Source organism: Manis pentadactyla, chromosome 5, assembly GCF_030020395.1.
Source record: "Manis pentadactyla isolate mManPen7 chromosome 5, mManPen7.hap1, whole genome shotgun sequence".
Classification (NCBI taxonomy): domain Eukaryota; kingdom Metazoa; phylum Chordata; class Mammalia; order Pholidota; family Manidae; genus Manis; species Manis pentadactyla.
In genome coordinates this window covers 155,819,184-155,841,986 of record NC_080023.1, presented here as the reverse complement: position 1 = coordinate 155,841,986, position 22,803 = coordinate 155,819,184, and the positions used below count along the sequence as shown (strand labels likewise).

The 22,803-nt window shown below is 35.8% G+C and overlaps 1 protein-coding gene across 3 annotated transcripts in view; it reads left to right on the top strand.

Moving 5' to 3' along the window:
- Window positions 1-22,803, top strand: part of PIGU (phosphatidylinositol glycan anchor biosynthesis class U) — a 112,947-nt gene that overhangs the window by 7,200 nt on the left and 82,944 nt on the right. For 2 of the 3 annotated variants that reach the window (XM_036902517.2, XM_036902518.2), the window contains exons 2-4: window positions 5,166-5,230; window positions 19,187-19,246; window positions 20,070-20,132. In XM_036902517.2, coding sequence (XP_036758412.2) covers window positions 5,166-5,230; window positions 19,187-19,246; window positions 20,070-20,132 — 188 coding nt within the window. The remainder of the gene's footprint in view (window positions 1-5,165; window positions 5,231-19,186; window positions 19,247-20,069; window positions 20,133-22,803) is intronic. The other variant, XM_057502927.1, reaches the window with a different exon arrangement.

Below are 22,803 nucleotides of genomic sequence, written 5' to 3'. Positions count from 1 at the left end.
CTCTTATGAAGGTTTCACATGAAAAACATTGTGGTTACTACATTCACCCATATTATCAAGCCCCCCACATATCCCATTTTGAAATCATTGTCTGTCAGTGTAGTAAGATGCCACAGAGTCACTACTTGTCTTCTCTATGCTATACTGTCTTCCCCGTGACCCCCCCACACCATGTGTACTAATCATAATACCCCTCAATCCCCTTCACATCTCCCCTTTGGTAACTGCTAGTCCCTTCTTGGAGTCTGTGAATCTGCGGCTGTTTTGTTCCTTCAGTTTTGCTTCATTGTTACACTCCACAAATGAGGGAAATAATTTGGTACTTGTCTTTCTCTGCCTGGCTTATTTCACTAAGCATAATACCCTCTAGCTCCATCCATGTTGTTGCAAATGGTAGGATTTGTTTTCTTCTTATGGCTAAATAACATTCCATTGTGTATATGTACCATATCTTCTTTATCCATTTATTTACTGATGTAGTCCAACTAATATTTACACAAATTTTGTGCTTGACATAATGCAAGCATGTGCTTCTTTTACATTAAAAGTAAAAACAAAACACAACTGACTGATGTAATACTTTCAACATGTCAGGCACTATTCTAAGCACTTTAGGTATATTAAAAAAACTAATGTAATCTCTACAGTGGCCTTATGTTGTAACTACTACTGTTAGCTCCATTTTATAGATGAGAAAATTGAAGCACAGAGAGACTAAGTCACTTGACCAAAGTCACACAGATGAAGTTTTATGTGACTAGCTAGCGATCTTTAGGCATTGCTGTTCTATCAGAGTTCACCCCATAGAGTCTTTTTCTTTTAATTTTTTATTTAGGTATTATTGATATACACTCACTCTTAAGAAGGTTTCACATGAAAAAACAATGTGGTTACTACATTTACTCATATTATCAAGTCCCCACCCATACCCCAATGCAGTCACTGTCCATCAGTGCAGCAAGATGCAACAGATCCACTATGTGCCTTCTCTGTGCCACACTGTTCTCCCCGTGACCCCCCACACCATGTGTACTAATCATAATACCCCTCAATCCCCTTTTCCCTCCCTCCCCACCTTTGCTCCCACACTCCTCCCCTTTGGTAACCACTCACTCCATACAATCTTGTGTAGAAATCTGTCACAGATGATTTTGGAACTTTTCTGTCATATTTTGGTATTTCCTCAGCCTTTGACCTAAAGATTAGCAATTAGTATGGGCCTAGTTTCTTGAGTTTGATGGAGAACCCAAGCTATTAGTGCTGATTTAGAAACCCACTTCTAATGCAGCTATGAGTCAGGGTCAGGAGGAACACTTCTGATAGCACTCCTTAAAAAACAAAACAAAACAAAACTTCTATTGTTAAATACATAATTAGTAAACTGTATTGCTCCTGGCTCATCTTGCATTTCTCTTGGTCTAGCATTGGAATTAATCACTTCTCCAAGGAGCCCTTGTTCCTTCTATTGCAGAATGCTATTTAGAAACCAAGATCTGGGTGCTAGGTGTGTTTTTTGTTAGTGGGATGACACTGTTTCTGGGGTCTTCTGGGCTAGAAATATAAGGATACCACTTCTTTTGAACAAGCTGATTGCATGCCCTTCATATGGGGAGCTCAAAGACAATGTTTGTCTATTTGTCACCCATAGGAAAAGCACATCATGATAGCTAAATAAGAATTCTTGCTTCATGGGATTTATCAGTTAAAGAGTTGAGAGATTATTTTTTTTTAAAAATTATGTTTTTAGAATAGTTGGCCACAGTTAATTAGCTTTCATGGCCAACTATTCTAAAACATTAATTGTTGGATAATGATCCCATGAAGCAGAAATGTTATTCTGTTGCTCTGTTGTATTTTTCTCAGGTTTTACTTTGGCGGGTATTCTACAAAAAGAAATGACTTAAAACTATGGGTTCTTTGGTTTCTTTTAATTGAGTAAAAAAAATTTTCCCCAAAGAGGCATTTTGTGAAACCTACTTTAAAATGTTCCTAGCACAATGTTATTGGAACATTGTTCTATATCTGTTAGAACCTTGGGATCCTGATTATTCTTTTGTACATGGAGTAGTTTCCCTATTATACTGTAGAGGATTTGGCATTCTACAGCTCAGATGTTCCCGATTGTATTGTAGACCATGGCAGGGTTTTCAGTCATGTGCACCAAACTAAGAAAAATAAGGACATTGTAAGAAGTTTGTCTTAAAGCCAGTGTATTCAAGTAAAAGTATTGAGGGTAGATGCTCTTCCTATACTTTTTACTGTTATAGATGGTGGTAGTAAATAGTACTGTTTTTTTTTAAATGTTTTTACAAGCGGTTTACTCTTCCCTCAGATCAGTTATCTATTTAGTAGGATGAGGTCATATTTAATCAAGACAGCAGAACCACATTCCAGTCCCTTACCAGAGAACACATTAATAAATTCACCGATGTACAATATCTAGCAAAAGCATATCTGAGGGAAACCACATTTTAGACAATTGCCTGAAAGGTGTGCAGTCTTTTCCTCTAGCTACACAAGCAAGAATCTCCCTCTGGATTAAACCAGTGGAGAGTAATGCTCCTCGACAACATGTTTTGTCCCTGTACAGTTGCTTCTACTGCTCTGTGGTAGGGTGCCATTGTCTTAGATTGAGAGTTGCCTTGTGAAGTGGCCTGATGAATCATCTCCTTGGGTGTCCAGTAAAGCTGTTTGGAAAGGGTTTAATAGTTGTTACACAGCAGCCTCTTTATGTAACTCCTAGAAAGAAATTTTTTTCTGATCCTAGTATAAGGACTAGTTACAATTGTCTTGAGCAGAGGGCTTTGTTTTAACTGATTGGGTTTCCTTCTAGGGTGGCTCTATAAAGTTTAAAGTCATCTTTATGGCCCACTCATTATAAATAAATATGTGTTTTTTTTTTTAAATGGGCTTTGTCACTTTGATTTTGTTTTATTCACTTTTTTTGAGTAGGTAATTCAATCACATGATTCAAAAATCAAAGGTGCAAAAGGCTATATGATTAAAAGGCATATTTTTCCACCACTTTTCAATAACCACCCATTTCTGTTTCTGGAGGGAACACTTCTTACTGTTTAGTTTATAATTAGTTTCTTATGTATACTTCTGAGATAATTTTGTGCATTTGTAAGTTTATACATTTTATAGGTTTTTGTGGCTACATTTTGTTTTATCCTTCATGATTCACTTTCTTTTAAAATTAATTTTCCTGTTTCTTTTTAATAATTATAAACTAATACATGCTCATTGCTAAAGATTCAGAAAATGAAGAAAAGATAAAAGAAACGAAACTCTTCTGTAATCTTATCAGCTAGGTGAGATTTATCACTGTTATCATTTTTTTTGCTTATTTTTATTTATTTTATTTAATGTTTATGTTTCTTTTGAGGCAATTCTCATTGCATACATATTCATTCCCTCTCAAGTAATTAAATGAATGCTTAAAATATGTAAAATAAGATTTGGTCATATTTTTATTTTATTTTATTTTTTATTTTTTTATTTTGGTATCATTAATCTACAATTACATGAAGAACATTATGTTTACTAGGCTCCCCCCTTCACCAAGTCCCCCCCACATACCCCTTCATAGTCACTGTAGATTTGGTCATATTTTACATGCTGTGTTATGACTTGCTTTTCATTTAAGAGTATTTCATGGGCATCTTTTCTTCAGTAAATATGTATCTGTAATATAATTTTTTTATTTTGACTTTTAATTTTGAAATAACTTCAGATTTTCAAAATCTTGCAAAAATAGTATTGAGTTTCTGCTTACCCTTCACCCAGCTTTTTCAAATAATACATCCTACATAACCATAGTACAGTGACTTAAACCATTGATAGAATATTATTAACTAATTACAGACCTTATCAGAATTTTACCACTTGTTCCACTAATGTCCTTTTTCTGGTCTAAGATCCAGTCCATGATCCTATGTTGCATTTAGTTTTTAGGCAGCTTTAGTCTCTTCCAGTCTGGGACACTTCCTCAGACTTAATATTTTTAAAGAGTACTAGCCAGTTATTTTATCTCACCATTTGGGTTTGCCTGACGTTTTCTCATGATTAGATTGAAGTTATGCTTTTTTTGGCAAGGTTACCACATTTTTGGTATAAGGACCACAGTGGTGTTTTTATCCCCACCTCAACGTGAATCATATCAAGAGGTACTTGATGTTGATAATGTTAACTGCTCAACACATTACTGGTGATGTTAACTTCAGTCACTTGGTTAAGGTAGTGAATGTCAGGTTTATCCACATAAAATTAATATTTTGCCCCTTGCAAATATTGTTTCTTATCATGTTTTTACCCATTAATTTTAGTATCCATTGATAATGCTTGCATTTCACAATTATTACTGTGGGGTCTGCCAAATGGTGATTTTTCTATTTCCAACTTTCCTTCTATATTTGATACTTAACAATTTTCTGTAAGGAAGAGCTTCCTTTTCTCTTCCATTTATTATCACTTGTTTATATTATAGTATAATTTTTAACTATAAAGAGTTTCTATATATCTATGTTTCTGTCCACACATACATATGTACATATCATAATTCATTAAAAAATCTCCATTAATGGAAATTGGGATTATTTAAAATTTTTAGTACTATGAGCATAGCAGTGAACAACATACTTCTTTGGACACTTGTCCAGTTATTTCCCCAGGTTACATTGCCCTAAGGGTCAAAAGGCACACCCTTAAAAATGCATGTTTCCCTGTAGGAAAGTTAATATAAATGTCGATCAAACAAGCAGCATTTGAGCGTGACTGTCCATTTCCCCACACTGTGGACACTTCTCACCAGTTTCTAGTTTGTTATCTTACTGTTTTTTGGAATGGGGCAGAATATACTTACTGAAACACTTTTAAGAGTGGGTGAATGTTACAGGGAGATCAAAGGAAACTTGGAGTGTTTTAACATGAAACTTCCTTATAATAATGCTGCTCCACAATGGGAAGGGTTGTTCTATATGGAAGAAAGCCCCCCTCATCTGAAATGTTCAAATCAAGACTCCAAGCCACTTGCTGGGAATGAGGTAAAGGGGTTAGAGGAAGTGTGAGGCCCTTCGTGTTCCTGGGAATATCTAACACTTTGGTTTATGTCCATCTGCATGTGTCCTTTAAGTAAGAGTGAACTTGGATATCTTACTTTTCAGTGGTTGAAGGCCTCTCATTGTTGGACTTGGGAGTATCTCCATATTCTGGAGCAGTATTTCATGAAGTAAGTGTTGTTTTCTTTTCTGGGTAATAAGAGTAGTTTATAGTCACAGATACCAGAGCCTAACCCTCTGTTTTGTACAAACATTTAAAAAGAGCTATTTTTGAAAATCATATTTAGAAACAGTCCTTTTTGATGTTTTCAAATTTTTATTTTTATTTTGGAAACAGCCCTTTTTTAGATGTTGTCTGCATAAGAAGGAGGTTTTGCAATTGCAATGGAAATGATCCAGATTGCGATTGTTAATTTGAGGAAGCAGATAAGACTTCTGCAGAAGTTACCATTTTATTGGCAAATAAATTATAAACAGTTCCCAGTCCATGAATAAGTTGTATTCTAATTGGCCTGTAATTGGTTCTTTGGAAATGTTTTCCCAAGAAAGTAATGTTGGTTTCTTAGAAAGCCTACAAAAGCCTACTTAACCCATAAAATTAGTTCCTAAGAATAGTAAAATAACCCTTGGGTCACCATCTGCTCTGCTTGGGTTATTAAAGTAGCTTCCTGACAAGTCTTTCTGCATTAGTCTTGCACCCTTATTCTTTATTCTGCAGTCAGAGCCATCGTTCTGAAATCCAAACCTGATTTTGTCACTATCTTGTTCAGTACCTTTGAATGTTCACCACTGACCTCAGGAATACAAACACTTTAGGAGACACACAAAGCCCTGTGAGCCCTATTCACAGCAAGCATGTTTCTTTCCACTCTCCTCTTCCCATTCTTTTTGGCCATATCATTTTCAAGTACAAGTCTTGTAATTTGACAATTTAACCCCTAAATTGTATAGTTCTCTCATGTCTACTTTGAGAAAAAAAATTTTTTGTTCCGTCTAGTGTATGAAAGCATTCAACTTGGTTCTCATGTAGATAACTGTCTTCTTACATTCATATGTCATTTTCTTTGATTACTAATTGAACCATAATAACAAGAACTGATAGAAACAGGTTAGGAACAATTTAAAAGACTCTTAATAAGCACACAATTCAGTTGTTGGGAGCAGACTGGGTGGGCATACTCAAAGTAATCCACTAACCATGACGGCTCAGTGTGCTGGGGGTGTTGGGCAATACGTTTTCTAGACAGAATAGGAGCCCCCTGAGAGAGTTCTGACATACTTTCATTTTGCTTTAACACCATGTTCTCTCTTACCAATGTGTCTTTGTTCATGCTGTTGTCTCTTTGTGGAGGGCCATTTTCCCCTCTCTTTGTAGTTGGCTCTACTATTCAAATGTTAGCTTAGGTTTACCTTCTCCAGGAATCCATTCCTCATCACCTTAGACTAGGTTAGATGTTCCTCATGTGTCTACCATCCTGTGCTTGTCCTTTTCCTAATTCATGTCATACTCTTGACATTGCCTTTATACTTGTTTTACTATGATGTATGCTCCTCAGAACAAGTACTGAAACTTTTCATCTCTTGGTCCTACTGCCTAGCTCTGTATCTGATATGTATTTCAATCTCTCCTTTCCTTCTCTCTTTACTTTAATAAAGATTTAATGAAGATTAATAAGAATTTTTTAAGTATATGCACCAAATGCCAGCTACCCTAATAAGTGCTAGGATACAAAACAAGACACAGTCCTTGGCCTCATGATACTTACATTTCTGAGAGAAATAGACAATAAATTAGTAAAAAATAAACAGATTTCAGAGCAAAGAATATCACCAGGGATAAAAAAGTTCATTTCATAAATGATAAAGGGGTCAATCCATCAAGAGGATATAACAACTCTAATGCTTATGCACTTAATAACAATTTCAGAATATGTGAAGACTGATAGAACTGCAAGGAGAAAAAGATAAATCTATAATTATAGTGGGAGATTTCTGTATCCCTCTCTCAATGATTGATAGAGCAAGCAGACAGAAAATCAACAAGTATAAAAAAGACTTGAACAACACATTAACCAACTTGGCCTCATTAACATTTATAGAACATTCTGTCCAACAACAGCAAAACACATAATCTTTTCAAGTGTGCTTGGAACATTTGTAAGATAGACCATACTCTGGGCCATAAAACAAGGCTTAATAAATTTAAAAGGATTGAAGTTATACAAAGTATATTGTCTGACCACAGTGGAATTAAATAAAAAATTAATGCCAGAAGGATATCTGGAAAATTTCCAAGTACTTGGAAGCTAAGTAACATATTTCTTAATAACCCATAGATAATAGAAGGGGAATTAGAAAGTCTTTTGAAATGAATGAAAATGAAAGCACAACCTATAAAAATATGTAGGATGTCACTAAAGCAGTGCATAAGGGAAATTTATAGTGCTTAATTTATTGTGAGCTCATCCTGTATTAGAAAAGAAGAAAAGTCTCACATTGATGACCTCAGTTTCTACCTTAAGAAACGAGAAATAGAAAATGCATTAAACTCAAGGTAAGCAGAATAAAAGAAAGAATAAACATCTGTGGAAACAAATGAAAAGAACAATAACAGTGAAAATCACTGAAACAAAGTTGGGTCTTTGGGATTAACAGTAAAACTGATTAACATTTGAGAATGGTAGATATGTTCACCATCTTGATTGTGATGATGGTTTCATAGGTGTATACTTAGGTCAAAACTTACCAAATTTAAATATGTGCCATTTATTTTATACCAGCTATACCTCTATAAGGATAAAGTTAAAAAAATTAGATTTCAGTTAAGTGGTAAGTGCATGTAGTAAAACAGTGCAGGGTAAAAGGATAAAGAGTGAAGGGCATGTGTATTTCACCCTTTTAGATAGTGTGTTCAGGGAAGGCACTCTGAGGAAGTGGAATTTGAAGAAGAGATCTAAGTGAAGAAAGCAAGCCATATGATGGCCCGGATTTAGGAATGAGCTCAGCATTTGTGAGTTGCAGAAAGATGGCCAGTGTTGCTAGGGCAGAATGAGCAAAGAATAATAGAGACAAGCTGTGAGAAGTTAAGGGCTAGATTATATATAGGACTTTTTTATAGACATGGTTAGGAGTCTGGATTTTCTATCTATCCATTTTTAGTGTCCATTTTTATTTTTAATGTCCAGAGTTTCTAATATGAGTGCCTTCCTGCCAGGCCCAATTTTATAAATTCTCATTTGGCTGGTGAGGCCAGTTGGGATACTTGTTGTCTAATTTGGTTTCTGAGAACACTTCATTCAAGTATTCAATGGTCATTTGATCAAATGGAATTATATTCTTCATCTTCTCCAGCTCTTTCTCGTATTCTTCAGTCCTGGCCTTTGAAAGAGAGAAAACTCAGCACAGCTTTTCACATCTTTTTCTACAGCATCCGTTTGGAAAATTTATTTATCCTTTGGAACAGGAACCTTCAGAGTATTAAACTTCTTCCCAAATTCATCTGCCAAGTTGGCATTTACCACGCTGGCCTTGTAGTAAGCCCATTTGATAGCAGGTGGATTTTCAGGTAGATTATCCAACTGAGAGGTGAGGGTTTCATTCCAGGATTTACGGGAGTTAGCAGTGGTTTCAGGGTATGATCTCCCCAAAAGCTGCCCAGTCAGTGTTTCTTAGATCAAGTTTTCACCCAGCTGTCCTGAGATCCTTTACCAACTCCAGTGTCCCACAGTAGCAAGTGGATTTTATTTTTACTGTGATGTGAAGACACTGGAGACTTTTAAACCAGGAGAAAAGTGATCATATTTATTTTACATGTAATAAGTATTGCTATGGACACTTGGAGAGAAATTGACTCTAGGGGAAGAGGTGCAGCAGGGAAAATGATTAGGATGCCTATGCAATAGTCTGAACAGGATGATGGAGGCTTGAAACTAGGGTGGTAATAAAGATGATAATGGAAAGTGATTAGATTCTAGTTATATTTGTAGAAGTAGACTTGTTAATAGATTTGATGTGAGATGTGAAGACAATAGGGGATTCAAAGATATAATTCAATAACAGGTTTTTGTCCTGAGCAACTGAAAGAATAGTGGTGTTATTTAATGAGATGAACCATACCCATGAAGGAGCAGGTTTTAGTGGGGTGGGAAATAAGAGTTCAGTTTTCACCATGTTAACTTGGAAGGGCTTATTAGATATCCAAATGGCAGTGTTAAGGCAGTTGGTTATACAACTGTGAAACTCAAGAAGATAGGTCCAGGCTGGAGGTATAAAATCTGTCAGCCTAGAGATGATATTTGAAAACATGGGACTGGATGTGATCACCTAGTGTGATAGCTGACCTCCAAGGTGGCTCCTAAAGAGTTCTGCCTCTTGATATTTATACTTGTACAATCCTCTTTCACATTGTACTGGAATTGTTCTTTGTGACCAGTAAACTACACAGAAATGATGGTATATCACTTCCTAGATTAAGTTATTAAAGAGACTGCAGCTTCTGTCTTAGACTCTCTCTTGGACCACTTACTGAGAGGGAAGCCATGTCATGATCAACTTTATGGAGAGTTTTGTGATGAGGAAGGAACTAAATTTGAGGCTTCCTGTCAACAGCCAAATGGGTAGGGTTGGAAGGAGATGTTCAAGCCCCTTTAAAGACTACAACCACAGCCTATCAACTTGGCTGCAACCTCATAAGAGATTCTGTGCCAGAATCACCCAGTTAAGCCACTCCTAGATTCCTGACTCTCAGACACTATGTAAGATAATAAACGTGTGTTGTTTTAAGCTGTTAAGTATTAGGACAATTTACTAGACAGAAATAGATAACTAATACACCTAGGGAGTGCATTTACATAAGGAATACTGAAACCTGGAGCGCTCCAATACATCAAGTTTGGGAAGGGGAAGAGGAGATAGTAAATACAACTTTTCATGCAAAGGAGGAAAATCGAGAATGTAGTACATGGAAGTCAGGGGAAGTGCTTCAAGGAGGGAGTAAAAACTATGTCACATGCATTGTAAGGTTGGGAAATTTTGGACCAAAGATTGATCATTGATTTGCCAAAATTGAGATCTTTGGAGACTTTGGTAACAATAATTTTAATGGAGTATAGGGACAGCAGTTCTTGAAATGCATTGAGTCAAAGAAGTGGAAAGATAGAATATGGACAACCTTTTTGAGTAGTTTTGCTCTAAAGGAGGGCAGAGAAATAGCGTAGTAGCTGAAGGGAGATGTCTAAAGAATTTTTTAAATTAAGGTATCATTAATATACAATCTTATGCTCAGGTTCACATGAGCAACATTGTGGTTACTACAGTCCCCCCTATTATCAAGTCCCCACCACACACCCCATAACAGTCACTGTCCATCAGCATAGTAAGATGCTTAGTGACTGCTTGTCTTCTCTGTGCTGTACTGCCTTCCCCATGCCCACCCTATATTATGTGTGCTAATCATAATACCCCTTAATCCCCTTATCCCTCCATTCCCACCCGCTCTCTCCAACCCCTTTCCCTTTGGTAACTGCTAGTCCATTCTTGGGTTCTCTGAGTCTCCTGCTGTTTTGTTCCTTCAGTTTTTGCTTTATTGTTATACTCCACATATAAGTGAAATCATTTGGTACTTGTCTTTCTCCCCCTGGCTGATTTCACTGAGCATAATACCCTCTAGCTTCATCCATGTTGTTGCAAATGGTAGGGTTTGTTTTCTTCTTATGGTTGAATAATATTCCATTGTGTATATGTACCACATCTTTTTTTTATTTTTTATTTTTTATCTTGATATTGTTAATGTACAATTACTTGAACAACATTATAGTTACTAGACTCCCCGTATTATCAAGTCCCTACCACATACCCCATTACAGTCACTGTCCATCAGCGTAGTAAGATGTTATAGAATCATTAATTGTCTTCTCTGTATATACTGCCTTTCCCATGTCCCCCCTCCACTACATTATGTGTGCTAATCATAATGCCCCTTTTCCCCCCTTATCCCTCCCTTCCCACCCATCCTCCTCAGTCCCTTTCCCTTTGGTAACTGTTAGTCCATTCTTGGGTTCTGTGAGTCTGCTGCTGTTTTCTTCCTTCAGTTTTTTCTTTGTCTTATACTCCACAGATGAGTGAAATCATCTGATACTTGTCTTTTTCCACCTGGCTTATTTCACTGAGCATAATACCCTCTAGCTCCATCCATGTTGTTACAAATGGTAGAATTTGTTTTCTTCTTATGGCTGAATAATATTTCATTGTGTATATGTACCACCTCTTCTTTATCCATTCATCTACTGATGGACACTTAGGTTGCTTCCATTTCTTGGCTATTGTAAATAGTGCTGTGATGAACGTAGGGGTATGTCTGTCTTTTTGAAACTGGGCTGCTGTGTTCTTAGGGTAAATTCCTAGAGGTGGAATTCCTGGGTCAAATGGTATTTCTATTTTGAGTTTTTTGAGGTACCTCTATACTGCTTTCCTCAATGATCAAACTAATTTACTTTCTCACCAACAGTGTAGGAGGGTTCCCCTTTCTCTATAACCTCACCAACATTTGTTGTTGTTTGTCTTTTAGATGGTGGCCATCCTAACTGGTGTGAGGTGATACTTCATTGTGGTTTTTAATTTGCATTTCTCTGATGATTAGCAATGTGGAGCATCTTTTCATGTGTCTGTTGGCCATCTGAATTTCTTCTTTGGAGAAGTGTCTGTTCAGATCCTGTGCCCATTTTTTAATTGTATTATTTGCTTTTTGTTTGTTGAGGTACATGAGCTCTTTATATAATTTGGATGTCAACCCTTTATCAGATCTGTCATTTATGAATATATTCTCCCATACTATAGGATGCCTTTTTGTTTTATTGATGGTGTCCTTTGCTGTACAGAAGCTTTTCAGCTTGATATAGTCTCACTTGTTCATTTTTGCTTTTGTTTCCCTTGCCTGGGGAGATATGTTCATGAAGAAGTTGTTCATGTTTATGTCCAAGAGATTTTTGCCTATGTTTTTTTCTAAGTGTTTTATGGTTTCATGATTGACATTCAGGTCTTTGATCCATTTCGAATTTACTTTTGTGTATGGGGTTATGGGGTTAGACAATGATCCAGTTTCAATCTGTACATTGTGTACATCAAAAAGTTGCATGGGTTTATATTCCAGAGATTTTTGCCTATGTCTTCTTCTAAGAGTTTTATGGTTTCATGACTTTGATCCAGGTCTTTGATCCGTTTCGAGTTTACTTTTATGTAAGGAGTTAGACAGTAGTCCAATTTCATTTTCTTACATATAGCTGTCTACTTTTGCCAGCAACAGTTGTCGAGGAGGCTGTCCTTTCTCCATTGTATGTCCGTGGCTCCTTTATCATACATTACTTGGCCATATATGTGTGATTTTATATATGGACTCTATTCTATTTCTTTGATCTATGGGTCTATTCTTGTGCCAGTACCAAATTGTCTTGATTGCTATTGCTTTGTAGTAGAGCTCGAAGTTGGGGTGCGTAGTCCCCCCTGCTTTATCCTTCCTTCTAAGGATTATTTTGGCCATTCAGGGTCTTTTGTGGTTCCAGATGAATTTTAGAACTATTTGTTCTAGTTCATTGAAGAATGCTTTGGTATTTAGATAAGGATTGCATTGAATTTGTAGATTGCTTTGGGCAGGATGGCCATTTTGACATATTAATTCCTCCTACCCATGAGCATGGGATGTATTTCTGTGTGTTGGTGTCTTCTTAGATTTCTCTCATGAGTGTCTTGTAATTTTCAGGATATAGATCTTTAACTTTCTTGGTTAGGTTTATTCCTAGGTATTTTATTCTTTTTGGTGCAATTGTGAATGGAATTGTTTTCCTGATTTCTCTTTCTGCTAGTTCATCATTAGTGTATAGAATGCAACAGATTTCTCTGTATTACTTTTGTATCCTGAAACTTTGCTGAATTCAGATACTAGATCTAGTAGTTTTGGAGTGGATTCTTTAGGTTTTTCTATGTACAATATCATGACATCTGCAAATAGGGACAGTTTAACTTGTTTCTAGCCAATTTGGATGCCATTTATTTCTTTGTGTTGTCTGATTGCTGTGGCTAGGACCTCAGTACTATGTTGAATAAAAGTAGGGAGAATGGGCATCTTTGTCTTCTTCCAGATCTTAAAGGAAAAGCTTTTAGCTTTTTGCTGTTAAGTATGATGTTGGCTGTGGGTTTGTCATATATGGCCTTTATTATGTTGAGGTATTTGCCCTCTATACCCATTTTGTTGAGAGTTTTTATTATGAATAGATGTTGAATTTCGTCAAATGCTTTTTGAGCATCTATGGAGATGATCATGTGGTTTTGTATTTCTTTTTGTTGATGTAGTGGATGATGTTGATGGATTTTCAAATACTGTACCATCCTTGCATCCCTGGAATAAATCCTACTTGATCATGATGTATGATCTTTTTACATGTATTTTTGAATTCGGTTTGCTAATATTTTGTGAGTATTTTTGCATGTATGTTCATCAGGGATATTAGTCTGTAATTTTCTTTTAGGGTCTTTGCCTGGTTTTGTTATTAGAGTGATGCTAGCTTCATAGAATGAGTTTGAAAGTATTCCCTCCTCTTCTGGTTTTTGCAGCACTTTAAGGAGGATGGGTATTAGTTGTTCTCTAAATGTCTGATAAAATTAAGCAGTGAAGCTCTCTGGTCTGGGGGTATTGTTGTTGGGTAGCTTTTCGGTCATCGATTCAATTCAGTGCTGGTGATTGGTCTGTTCAGACTTTCTGTTTCTTCCTGGGTCAGTCTCCAAAGGTTGTATTTTTCTAGAAAGTTGTCCATTTCTTCTAGATTATCCAATTTGTTAGCATATAATTCTTCATAGTATTCTCTAATAATTGTTTGTATTTCTGTGGTTTCCATAGTGATTTTTCCTTTCTCTTTTCTGATTCTGTTTATGTATGTAGACTCCCTTTTTTTCTTGACAGGTCTGGCTCGGGGTTTATTTATTTTGTTTATTTTCTCAAAGAACCAGCTCTTCATTTCATTAATTCTTCCTGTTTTATTTTTCTCTGATCTTTATTATGTCCCTCCTTCTACTGACTTTGGGCCTCTTTGTTCTTCTTTTTTCTGTCTCAGTAATTGTGAGTTTAGTGTGTTCACTTGGGATTGTTCTTACTTCTTTAAATAGGCCTGAATTGCCATGTACTCTCCTCTTAGAACTGCCTTTGCTGTGTCCCACAGAAGTTGGGGCATTGAGCTGTTGTTTTCTTATATGTCCGTATATTGCTTGATCTCTGTTTTAATTTGGTCATTGATGGATTGATTATTTAGGAACTTGTTATTTAGCCTCCATGTGTTTGTGGGCCTTTTTGTTTTCTTTGCGCAATTTCTTTCTGGTTTCATACATTTGTGATCTCATAAGTTTGTTGGTACAATTTCAATCTTTTTGAATTTACTGAGGCTCTTTTTTGTGGCCTACCTAGTATGTGATCTGTTCTTGAAAATGTTCCATGCGCACTTGAGAAGAATGTGTATCCTGCTGCTTTTGGGTGGAGTGTTCTGTAGATGTCTGTTAGGTCCATCTCTTTTAATGTGTTGTTCAGTGCCTCTGTGTCTAAAGAAGACCTTTTTTAAAAAATTTCTTTCTTTTTATTTATTTATTTATTTATTTGGTTATTATTAATATACAATTACATGAGTAACGTTGTGGTTACTAAATTCCCCCCATTATCAAGTTCCCACCACATACCCCATTACTGTCACTGTCCATCAGCATAGTAAGATGCTGTAGAGTCACTACTCATCTTCTCTGTGCTATACTGCCTTCCCTGTGCCCCCTGTACATTATGTGTGCTAAGCATAATGCCCCTTTTTCCCCCCTTGTCCTTCCCTTCCCCCCTGCCTCCAGTCCCTTTCCCTCTGGCAAGTGTTAGTCCATTCTTGGGTTCTGTTAGTCTGCTGCTGTTTTGTTCCTTCAGTTTTTGCTTTGTTCTTATGCTCCACATGAGTGAAATCATTTGATACTTGTCTTTTTCCACCTGGCTTATTTCAGTGAGCATAATACCCTCTCACTCTATCCATGTTGTAGCAAATGGTAGGATTTGTTTTCTTCTTATGGCTGAATAATATTCCATTGTGTATATGTACCACATCTTCTTTATCCATTCATCTACTGATGGACACTTAGGTTGCTTCCATTTTTTGGCTATTATAAATAGTCCTGCAATAAACATAGGGGTGCATATGTCTTTTTGAAACTTGTCTCCTGCATTTTTTTCATTCTATATTAAAATATACATTAAAAATTCTTTTATTTTGCTATCATTAATGTACAATTATATGAACAACATTATGGTTACTAGACTCCCCCTATTATCATGTCCCCACCCCATACCCCATTACAGTCACTGTCCAAGCGCAGGCTGAAGGAGAGAGAAAGAGAACAGAAATTGGCTGGTTAAGAAGCTATGCAGAGTTACTGGCAGTCTACAGTGCTGGGGAAGTACAAATTCTAGTGTCTGGTCAACTGAGGTGGCAGAGCTCTGGTAAAGGGCTGGCTTTGAGTTAGGTCTTCTGAAGGACTACACTGAAGGAGTAAGGGTAGATCACATATAGACTAGTCTTACAAAGACTGAATCACAATTCTAATTAGATTAATTAAACCCCTTATTAGATTACGGTAAAACAATTCTATTCTAATAGCTTCCAGAAGTTTAAAGAAATCCTTCTGGAAGAAAATTGCCTCATTCAGAACCCCTACAATTTTCCATATACAATGTCTGTCATTCAGTTAAAAATTACAACCATAATAAAAGGGAAAAAATAGACAATAAAAATAGATTCACAGCTGATGCAGATATTGGAGTTATCAAACTTGGACTTTAAAATAATTTCGATAAGGTGATGTCTTTCCAATGAGTTTCAGCCCTAAGCAAGTTCAGTGTGGATTAGTGAGACCAAGCAATGACAATATAACATTCTTGGTGTGAAAGGGTTTATTACCTGGCTTGTTCTCCTGGCAATAGGTTGAGCACTAGAATTATATCTGCATCTAACATTCTGCAGGTCTGTAATCCTCCTTCGTCTCTGCCTCGGCCCAGAGCACTGGGCAGAGCTCAGCTCTTTATATAGTGACTGAGTCAATAATTGCTTATTGTCTGTGGGCATGGAAGCAGTAGCCTAGCAGCAGGCCAGTTACATCATGAAGTGGGTTAGGTTCAGGTGATGATCCTGGCCATAGGAACCTTCACTTTATCCAGATGATTAATATGCTCAAAAAATAGGTGACAAGAAGAGAATTTCACCAGGGAACTGGAATATTTAATAAAAAATCAAATGGAAATCCTAGAACTAGAAGACATAATAATAAATTAAGAGTATAATAAGCAAGTTTAATAGCAGTTTACAAAAGCCAAAGAGATGGAAGATAGGTCTGTTGAAAATATGCAGACTGAAGCTTAGAGAGAACAGGATAGAAAATACAGAAAAAAAATTAAGAGATCTATGAGATATGGTAAAAAGGTTTAACACACATACAAATGGAGTTGCAGAATGGGAGAAGAGACAATTCAGAAATGATATTTGAAGGGATTAGTGGCTGAAATTTTTTTCATAATATGTGAAATATTTTAATTCTGGAAGCTCTATAAACCCAAGCAGGATAAATTCAAAGAAAAACATACATTATAATAAAACTGCTCAAAATCAAAGGCATATTAAAAGCAGCCAACGTGGATATTATGTCTCAGAGGTGAGACAAAATAAACACATTTCCAGGCAAATAAAAAATGAAAGAATTTGTTGCTAGGAGACTTGCATTTTAAAAAATATGAAAAGGCAGGATTATAATTCTCAATAGCATGATGGAATATACAAGGGAAAAATAACAATGAAAAAGGCAAATATATGGATAAATTAAATCAATAGTGACTGTATAAAACAATAATAATGATATCTTGTAGGCTTAAGGTATATGTAGAATTAAAGCTATAACAATAATAACAGTAAAGGCTTGGAGTAGCTATGTGGAATTAAAGTGCTCAAAAGTCCTTATATTGTCTTGGAATTAGTAAAAGTAATCATTTATATTATACTCTAAAGTCAAAGGTACACATCATAATCTGTAGATTAATCACTAAAAGCATAGTCTCTACATATAAAGCCAACAAGCTAGTAGAGGAGAAAATGGAATAATGAAAAATAATGCAGAAGCAAGCAAGAAAGAGACAATGGCATAGAGAACATGGAATAAATGGAAAATAAAATAATAAGATAGTAAACTTAAACACAAATTTATTGTAATTATATTAAATGTAAATAGACTAGTAATCCAATAAAAAATAATGATTTCAGGTTGGGTTAAAGAAAAATAACTATATGCTGCTTTTAAGAAACACATCTTACATATGAGGTCACAAAAAAAATAGAAAGTAAAAAAATATCAACCCCAAAAAAGCTGATAATATCAGATTAAAAAATATACAGATAAAAAAGATTTTAAGGCAAGAGACATTACTAGAGGTAGAAAGGATTATTTTATAATGATGAAAAGATAAATTCTCCCAGAAGATATAGTAATTCTACATATAAATATATCTAACTACATAGCTGCAAAATATATAAATAGCCAAATGATATAACTACAAGGAGAAATAGACAAATCTAGGCATATAGGGGGATTTTTAACATAATTTTTCTGGTCACTAATAAAACTAACAGACTAAAAAATATCAATAAGGATATAGAAAAAGATTAGAGTAAATCATAAACATACTTAACCTAAATGTCATGTATAGAATGCTACACCTGTAAATGTTAATATGCACATTCTTTTCAAGTGTACATGGAATGTTCCCAAATTGACCAACCACATGATGGACGATAAAGCAAGTCAGAACACATTCTGAATTACTGAAATCAGTATACTGAGTATTTCCTATGACCACAGTAGAATTAAGCTAGAAATAAACAAGCAGTATAAAAGAAAACTTACAAATAATTAGAAATTAATCACTATACACTTCTCAAAGAAGAAATCTCAGTGGGAATTAGAATATTTTGAACTAAATGATGCTGAAAAAAACAGTGTATCAAAACTTGTGTGGTACAGCTAAAGCAATATTCAGAGGGAAATTTTTTGCCTTACATAAATATATTAGGAAAGAAGAAAGTCTAAAAATCAGCAATTTAGGTATCATTGGAAAAAGAAAAGGCAATTATCCCTAGAAAATGTTGAAGGAAGAATTGTATGTTTTATTGTAAAGTTCAGAAATTAATGAAAAAGAAAAAAGTTATACATATATATATGTCTATGTATATATGTATATATGTAATTATATTACTAGCAAAGCCCAAAGTTGGTTCTTTGAAAGACTAAAATTGAGAAATCTCTGGCAAATTTTGATTAAAAAAATAGGTTAAATAAAAGACAACAAAAGAGATGGTACAAATTACCAATATTGGGAATAAATAAGGGAACATTACTACATTTCCTACAGACACTAAGAATTAAAATATTATGAACAATTTTATTCCAATAAATCTGAAAATTTATATGAAATGGGCAAATAGCAAACCACAACTTGCCTAGAAAAGAACGAAAAAATAGCCAATAGCAAAGGAAAAAATAGTAAATATGAATAGTGTTTTATCTGTGAGAGAAATTGAATTTTAGATTTAAAATCTTCTCACCAAGAAAACCCAGGCTGAGATGGCTTCACAATGAGTGAATTTTCCCAAGTCTTTGAGGAGGAAATAACATTAGTCATATAAAATATCTTGGAGAACAGAAGAAGAGAAAACACGTCTTAGTTTATTTTATGAGTTCAGCAATCTTGGTCTACTATGAGTTCCCTGGGCTCATATATATGTTGTAGAGCTAAAATTTACCTCATACCTTTAGTGTTTAAAAAGCTCCTCAACAGATGTTTAACACATGTCAGATTTTGTTTATTCTCTTTACTGAATTCAGCAGATAGTCCCAGTGTCACAAACTGATCCAGTGATACTAAATTATTTTCCCTCATATGAATGCTGGCTAACTTGCATAGAATAGTGTTCTAGGAAAGAAAGAGATTTTTGCTGTCAGAGTAGCCTCCTTGCCTTCCTCTATTCTGGAAACTGATAATAGTAAGATTAAACCTGTTTGTTTCTCTTCTGCAGACTCCATTAATAATATACCTCTTTCATTTCCTGATTGACTATGCTGAATTGGTATTTATGGTAAGTAACCTTCCACATAAAATCAATATACAGTTTTTTATCTTGTTTTTAAGAAAAATTCTACTTTAAGAGCTCAGGAATTTCTCAGAATATAAAAGCAAAAACCTATCTTTAATTTGAATCCACGGAGCTGTGATAGTATTAGGGAAATACAAGGAGTAGTCTCTGACATCTGACCAGTTCCAGTTCCTCATACTTTAAAATTTGGTTTCTGAACTACGTAGTCTTGAATTTTCTAGCCCTAAGATTGTATGATTGGCTTTAATTGTGGTGCCAGGGTCGAGGGCATCCTGCATATCCTAAACATTCTGCCAAGAGATTCTGTGAAGAGAACATCGGCCGGATGAGACTTTCAGGGGCAAGAACCTTCACAACTGAGATGACAAGGCTGTTTGAGACCACAGTAATTTGAAACCCTTGCCAAATCTAGGGTTGAAAATCAAGGACGTTCACTGAAGTCTTTCTTAATAATTATAATGACTACTGCTTACTGAGGATTTAGTATTTAGGATTAGTGCTAGTTACTTGATATGAATCAGGACTGCATAGCAGTGGCTGTTATTCCAATTTTACAGAAAACATAAGTAATTTGCAGTTACAGAACAGATATAGGATACCAAACTGATGTAAGCCAGATTTCTAGTCAGACCTCCCTGAAAGGGCTTTATCTTTGGGTGGTCAAAATGAGAGTTGAAGTTCTGCCTAACTGTAAGAGTACAGTACTGGATAGTCCATCACTGTCCAAAAACTCCAGGCCTTGGCAGCATTCCATTACTCAACACTAATTGGGTTCACTTCCTATTATTTCTCTTTCTCTTAACAGATAACCGATGCCCTCACTGCCATTGCCCTGTATTTTGCAATCCAAGACTTCAATAAAGTTGTGGTAAGTAGTCTGTGTACAAATACTAAGAAGCAGTGTGAAGCTTCTGGCGTGTTGAGCCAGCCCTGGAATGGCCAAACTCAAACCAATAAGGCAGCTTTACTAATAGATACAAGACGTTCATCTTAATCTGTGTAGATTTATGTCCACTCACCTGTGCAAGTTCAGACTTTCTAGAGTGAACGGATTTGAAGTAAAATTACATTAATGAGGACCCTTAAAAATCCTCCATTCTTATGAAAACCTATATGCTAACAAGCTGGAAAACCTAGAAGAAATGAACAATGTCTTAGAAAAATACAACCTTCCAAGACTGACCATGGAAGAAACACAAAATCTAAACAAACCAATTACCAGCAAAGAAATTGAAGTGGTAATCAAAAAACCACCCAAGAACAAAACCCCTGGCAGGTGGATTTACCTCAGAATTTTATCAGACATACAGAGAAGACATAATACCCATTCTCCTTAAAGTTTTCCAAAAAAAAGAAGAGGGAATACTCCCAAACTCATCCTATGAAGCCAACATCTCCCTAATACCAAAACCAGGCAAAGACCCCACCAAAAAAGAAAATTATAGACCAATATCCCTGATGAACGTAGATGCAAAAATACTCAACAAAATATTAGCAAACCAAATTCAAAACTACATCCAAAGGATCATACATCATGACCAAGTGGGATTCATCCCAGGGATGCAAGGATGTTACAACATTTGAAAATCCATCGACATCATCCACCACATAAACAAAAAGAAAGACAGAAACCACATGATCATCTCCATAGATGCTGAAAAAGCATTAGACAAAATACAACATCCATTCATGATAAGAACTCTCAGCAAAATGGGTATAGAGGGCAAGTACCTCAACATAATAAAGGCCATATATGATAATCCCACAGCCAACATCATACTGAACAGTGAGAAACTGAAAGCTTTTCCTCTGAGATCAGGAAAAAGACAGGGATGCCCACTTTGCCCACTGTTATTCAACATAGTACTGGAGGTCCTAGCCACGGCAATTAGACAAAACAAAGAAATACAACCAATCCAAATTGGTAAAGAAGAAGTTAAACTGTCACTATTCGCACATGACATGATACTGTACATAAAAAACCCTAAAGACTCCACTCCAAAACTACTAGAACTGATATCGGAATACAGCAAAGTTGCAGGATACAAAATTAACACACAGAAATCTGTGGCTTTCCTTACACTAACAATGAACCAATAGAAAGAGAAATCAGGAAAACAATTCCATTCACAACTGCATCAAAAAGAATAAAATACCTAGGAATAAACCTAACCAAGGAAGTGAAAGACCTATACCCTGAAAACTATAAGACACTCTTAAGAGAAATTAAAGAGGACACTAACAAATGGAAACTCATCCCATGCTCCTGGCTAGGAAGAATTAATATAATCAAAATGGCCACCCTGCCCAAAGCAATATACAGATTTGATGTAATCTCTATCAAATTACCAACAACATTCTTCAACGAACTGGAACAAATAGTCCAAAAATTCATATGGAAACACCAAAGACCCTGAATAGCCAAAGCAATCCTGAGAAGGAAGAATAAAGTGGGGGGGATCTCACTCCCCAAATTCAAGCTCTACTACAAAGCCACAGTAATCAAGACAGTTTGGTACTGGCACAAGAATAGAGCCACAGACCAGTGGAACAGAATAGAGACTCCAGACATTAACCCGAACATATATGGCCAATAAATATACAATAAAGAAGCCATGGACATACAATGGGGAAATGACAGTCTCTTCAACAGATGGTGCTGGCAAAACTGGACAGCTACATGTAAGAGAATGAAACTGGATCATTGTCTAACCCCATATAGAAAAGTGAATCTGAAATGGATCAAAGACCTAAATGTAAGTCATGAAACCACAAAACTCCTAGAAAAAAACATAGGCAAAAATCTCTTGGACATAAACATGAACAACTTCTTCATGAACACATCTCCCTGGGCAAGGGAAACTAAAGCAAAAATGAACAAGTGCGACTGTATCAAGCTGAAAAGCTCTGTACAGCAAAGGACACCATCAATAGTACAAAAAGGTATCCTACAGTATGGGAGAATATATTCATAAATGACAGTTCTGATAAAGGGTTGACATCCAAAATATATAAAGAGCTCATGCACCTCAACAAACAAAAAGCAAATAATCCAATAAAAAAATGGGCAGAGTAGCTGAACACACAGTTCTCCAAAGAAGAAATTCAGATGGCCAGCAGACACATGAAAAGATGCTCCACATCACTAGTCATCAGAGAAATGTAAATTAAAACCACAATGAGGTATCACCTCACACCAATAAGGATTGCCACCATCCAAAAGACAAACAACAACAAATGTTGGCGAGGTTGTAGAGAACCTGCTGGTGGGAATGTAAATTAGTTCAACCATTGTGGAAAGCAGTATGGAGGTTCCTTAGAAAGCTCAAAATAGAAATACCATTTGACCCAGGAATTCCACTCCTAGGAATTTACCCTAAGAATACAGCAACTCAATTTGAAAAAGACATATGCACCCCTATGTTTATTGCAGCACTATTTACAATAGCCAAGAAGTGGAAGCAACCTAAGTGTCCGTCAGTAGATGAATGGATAAAGAAGATGTGGTACATATACACAATGGAATATTATTCAGCCAT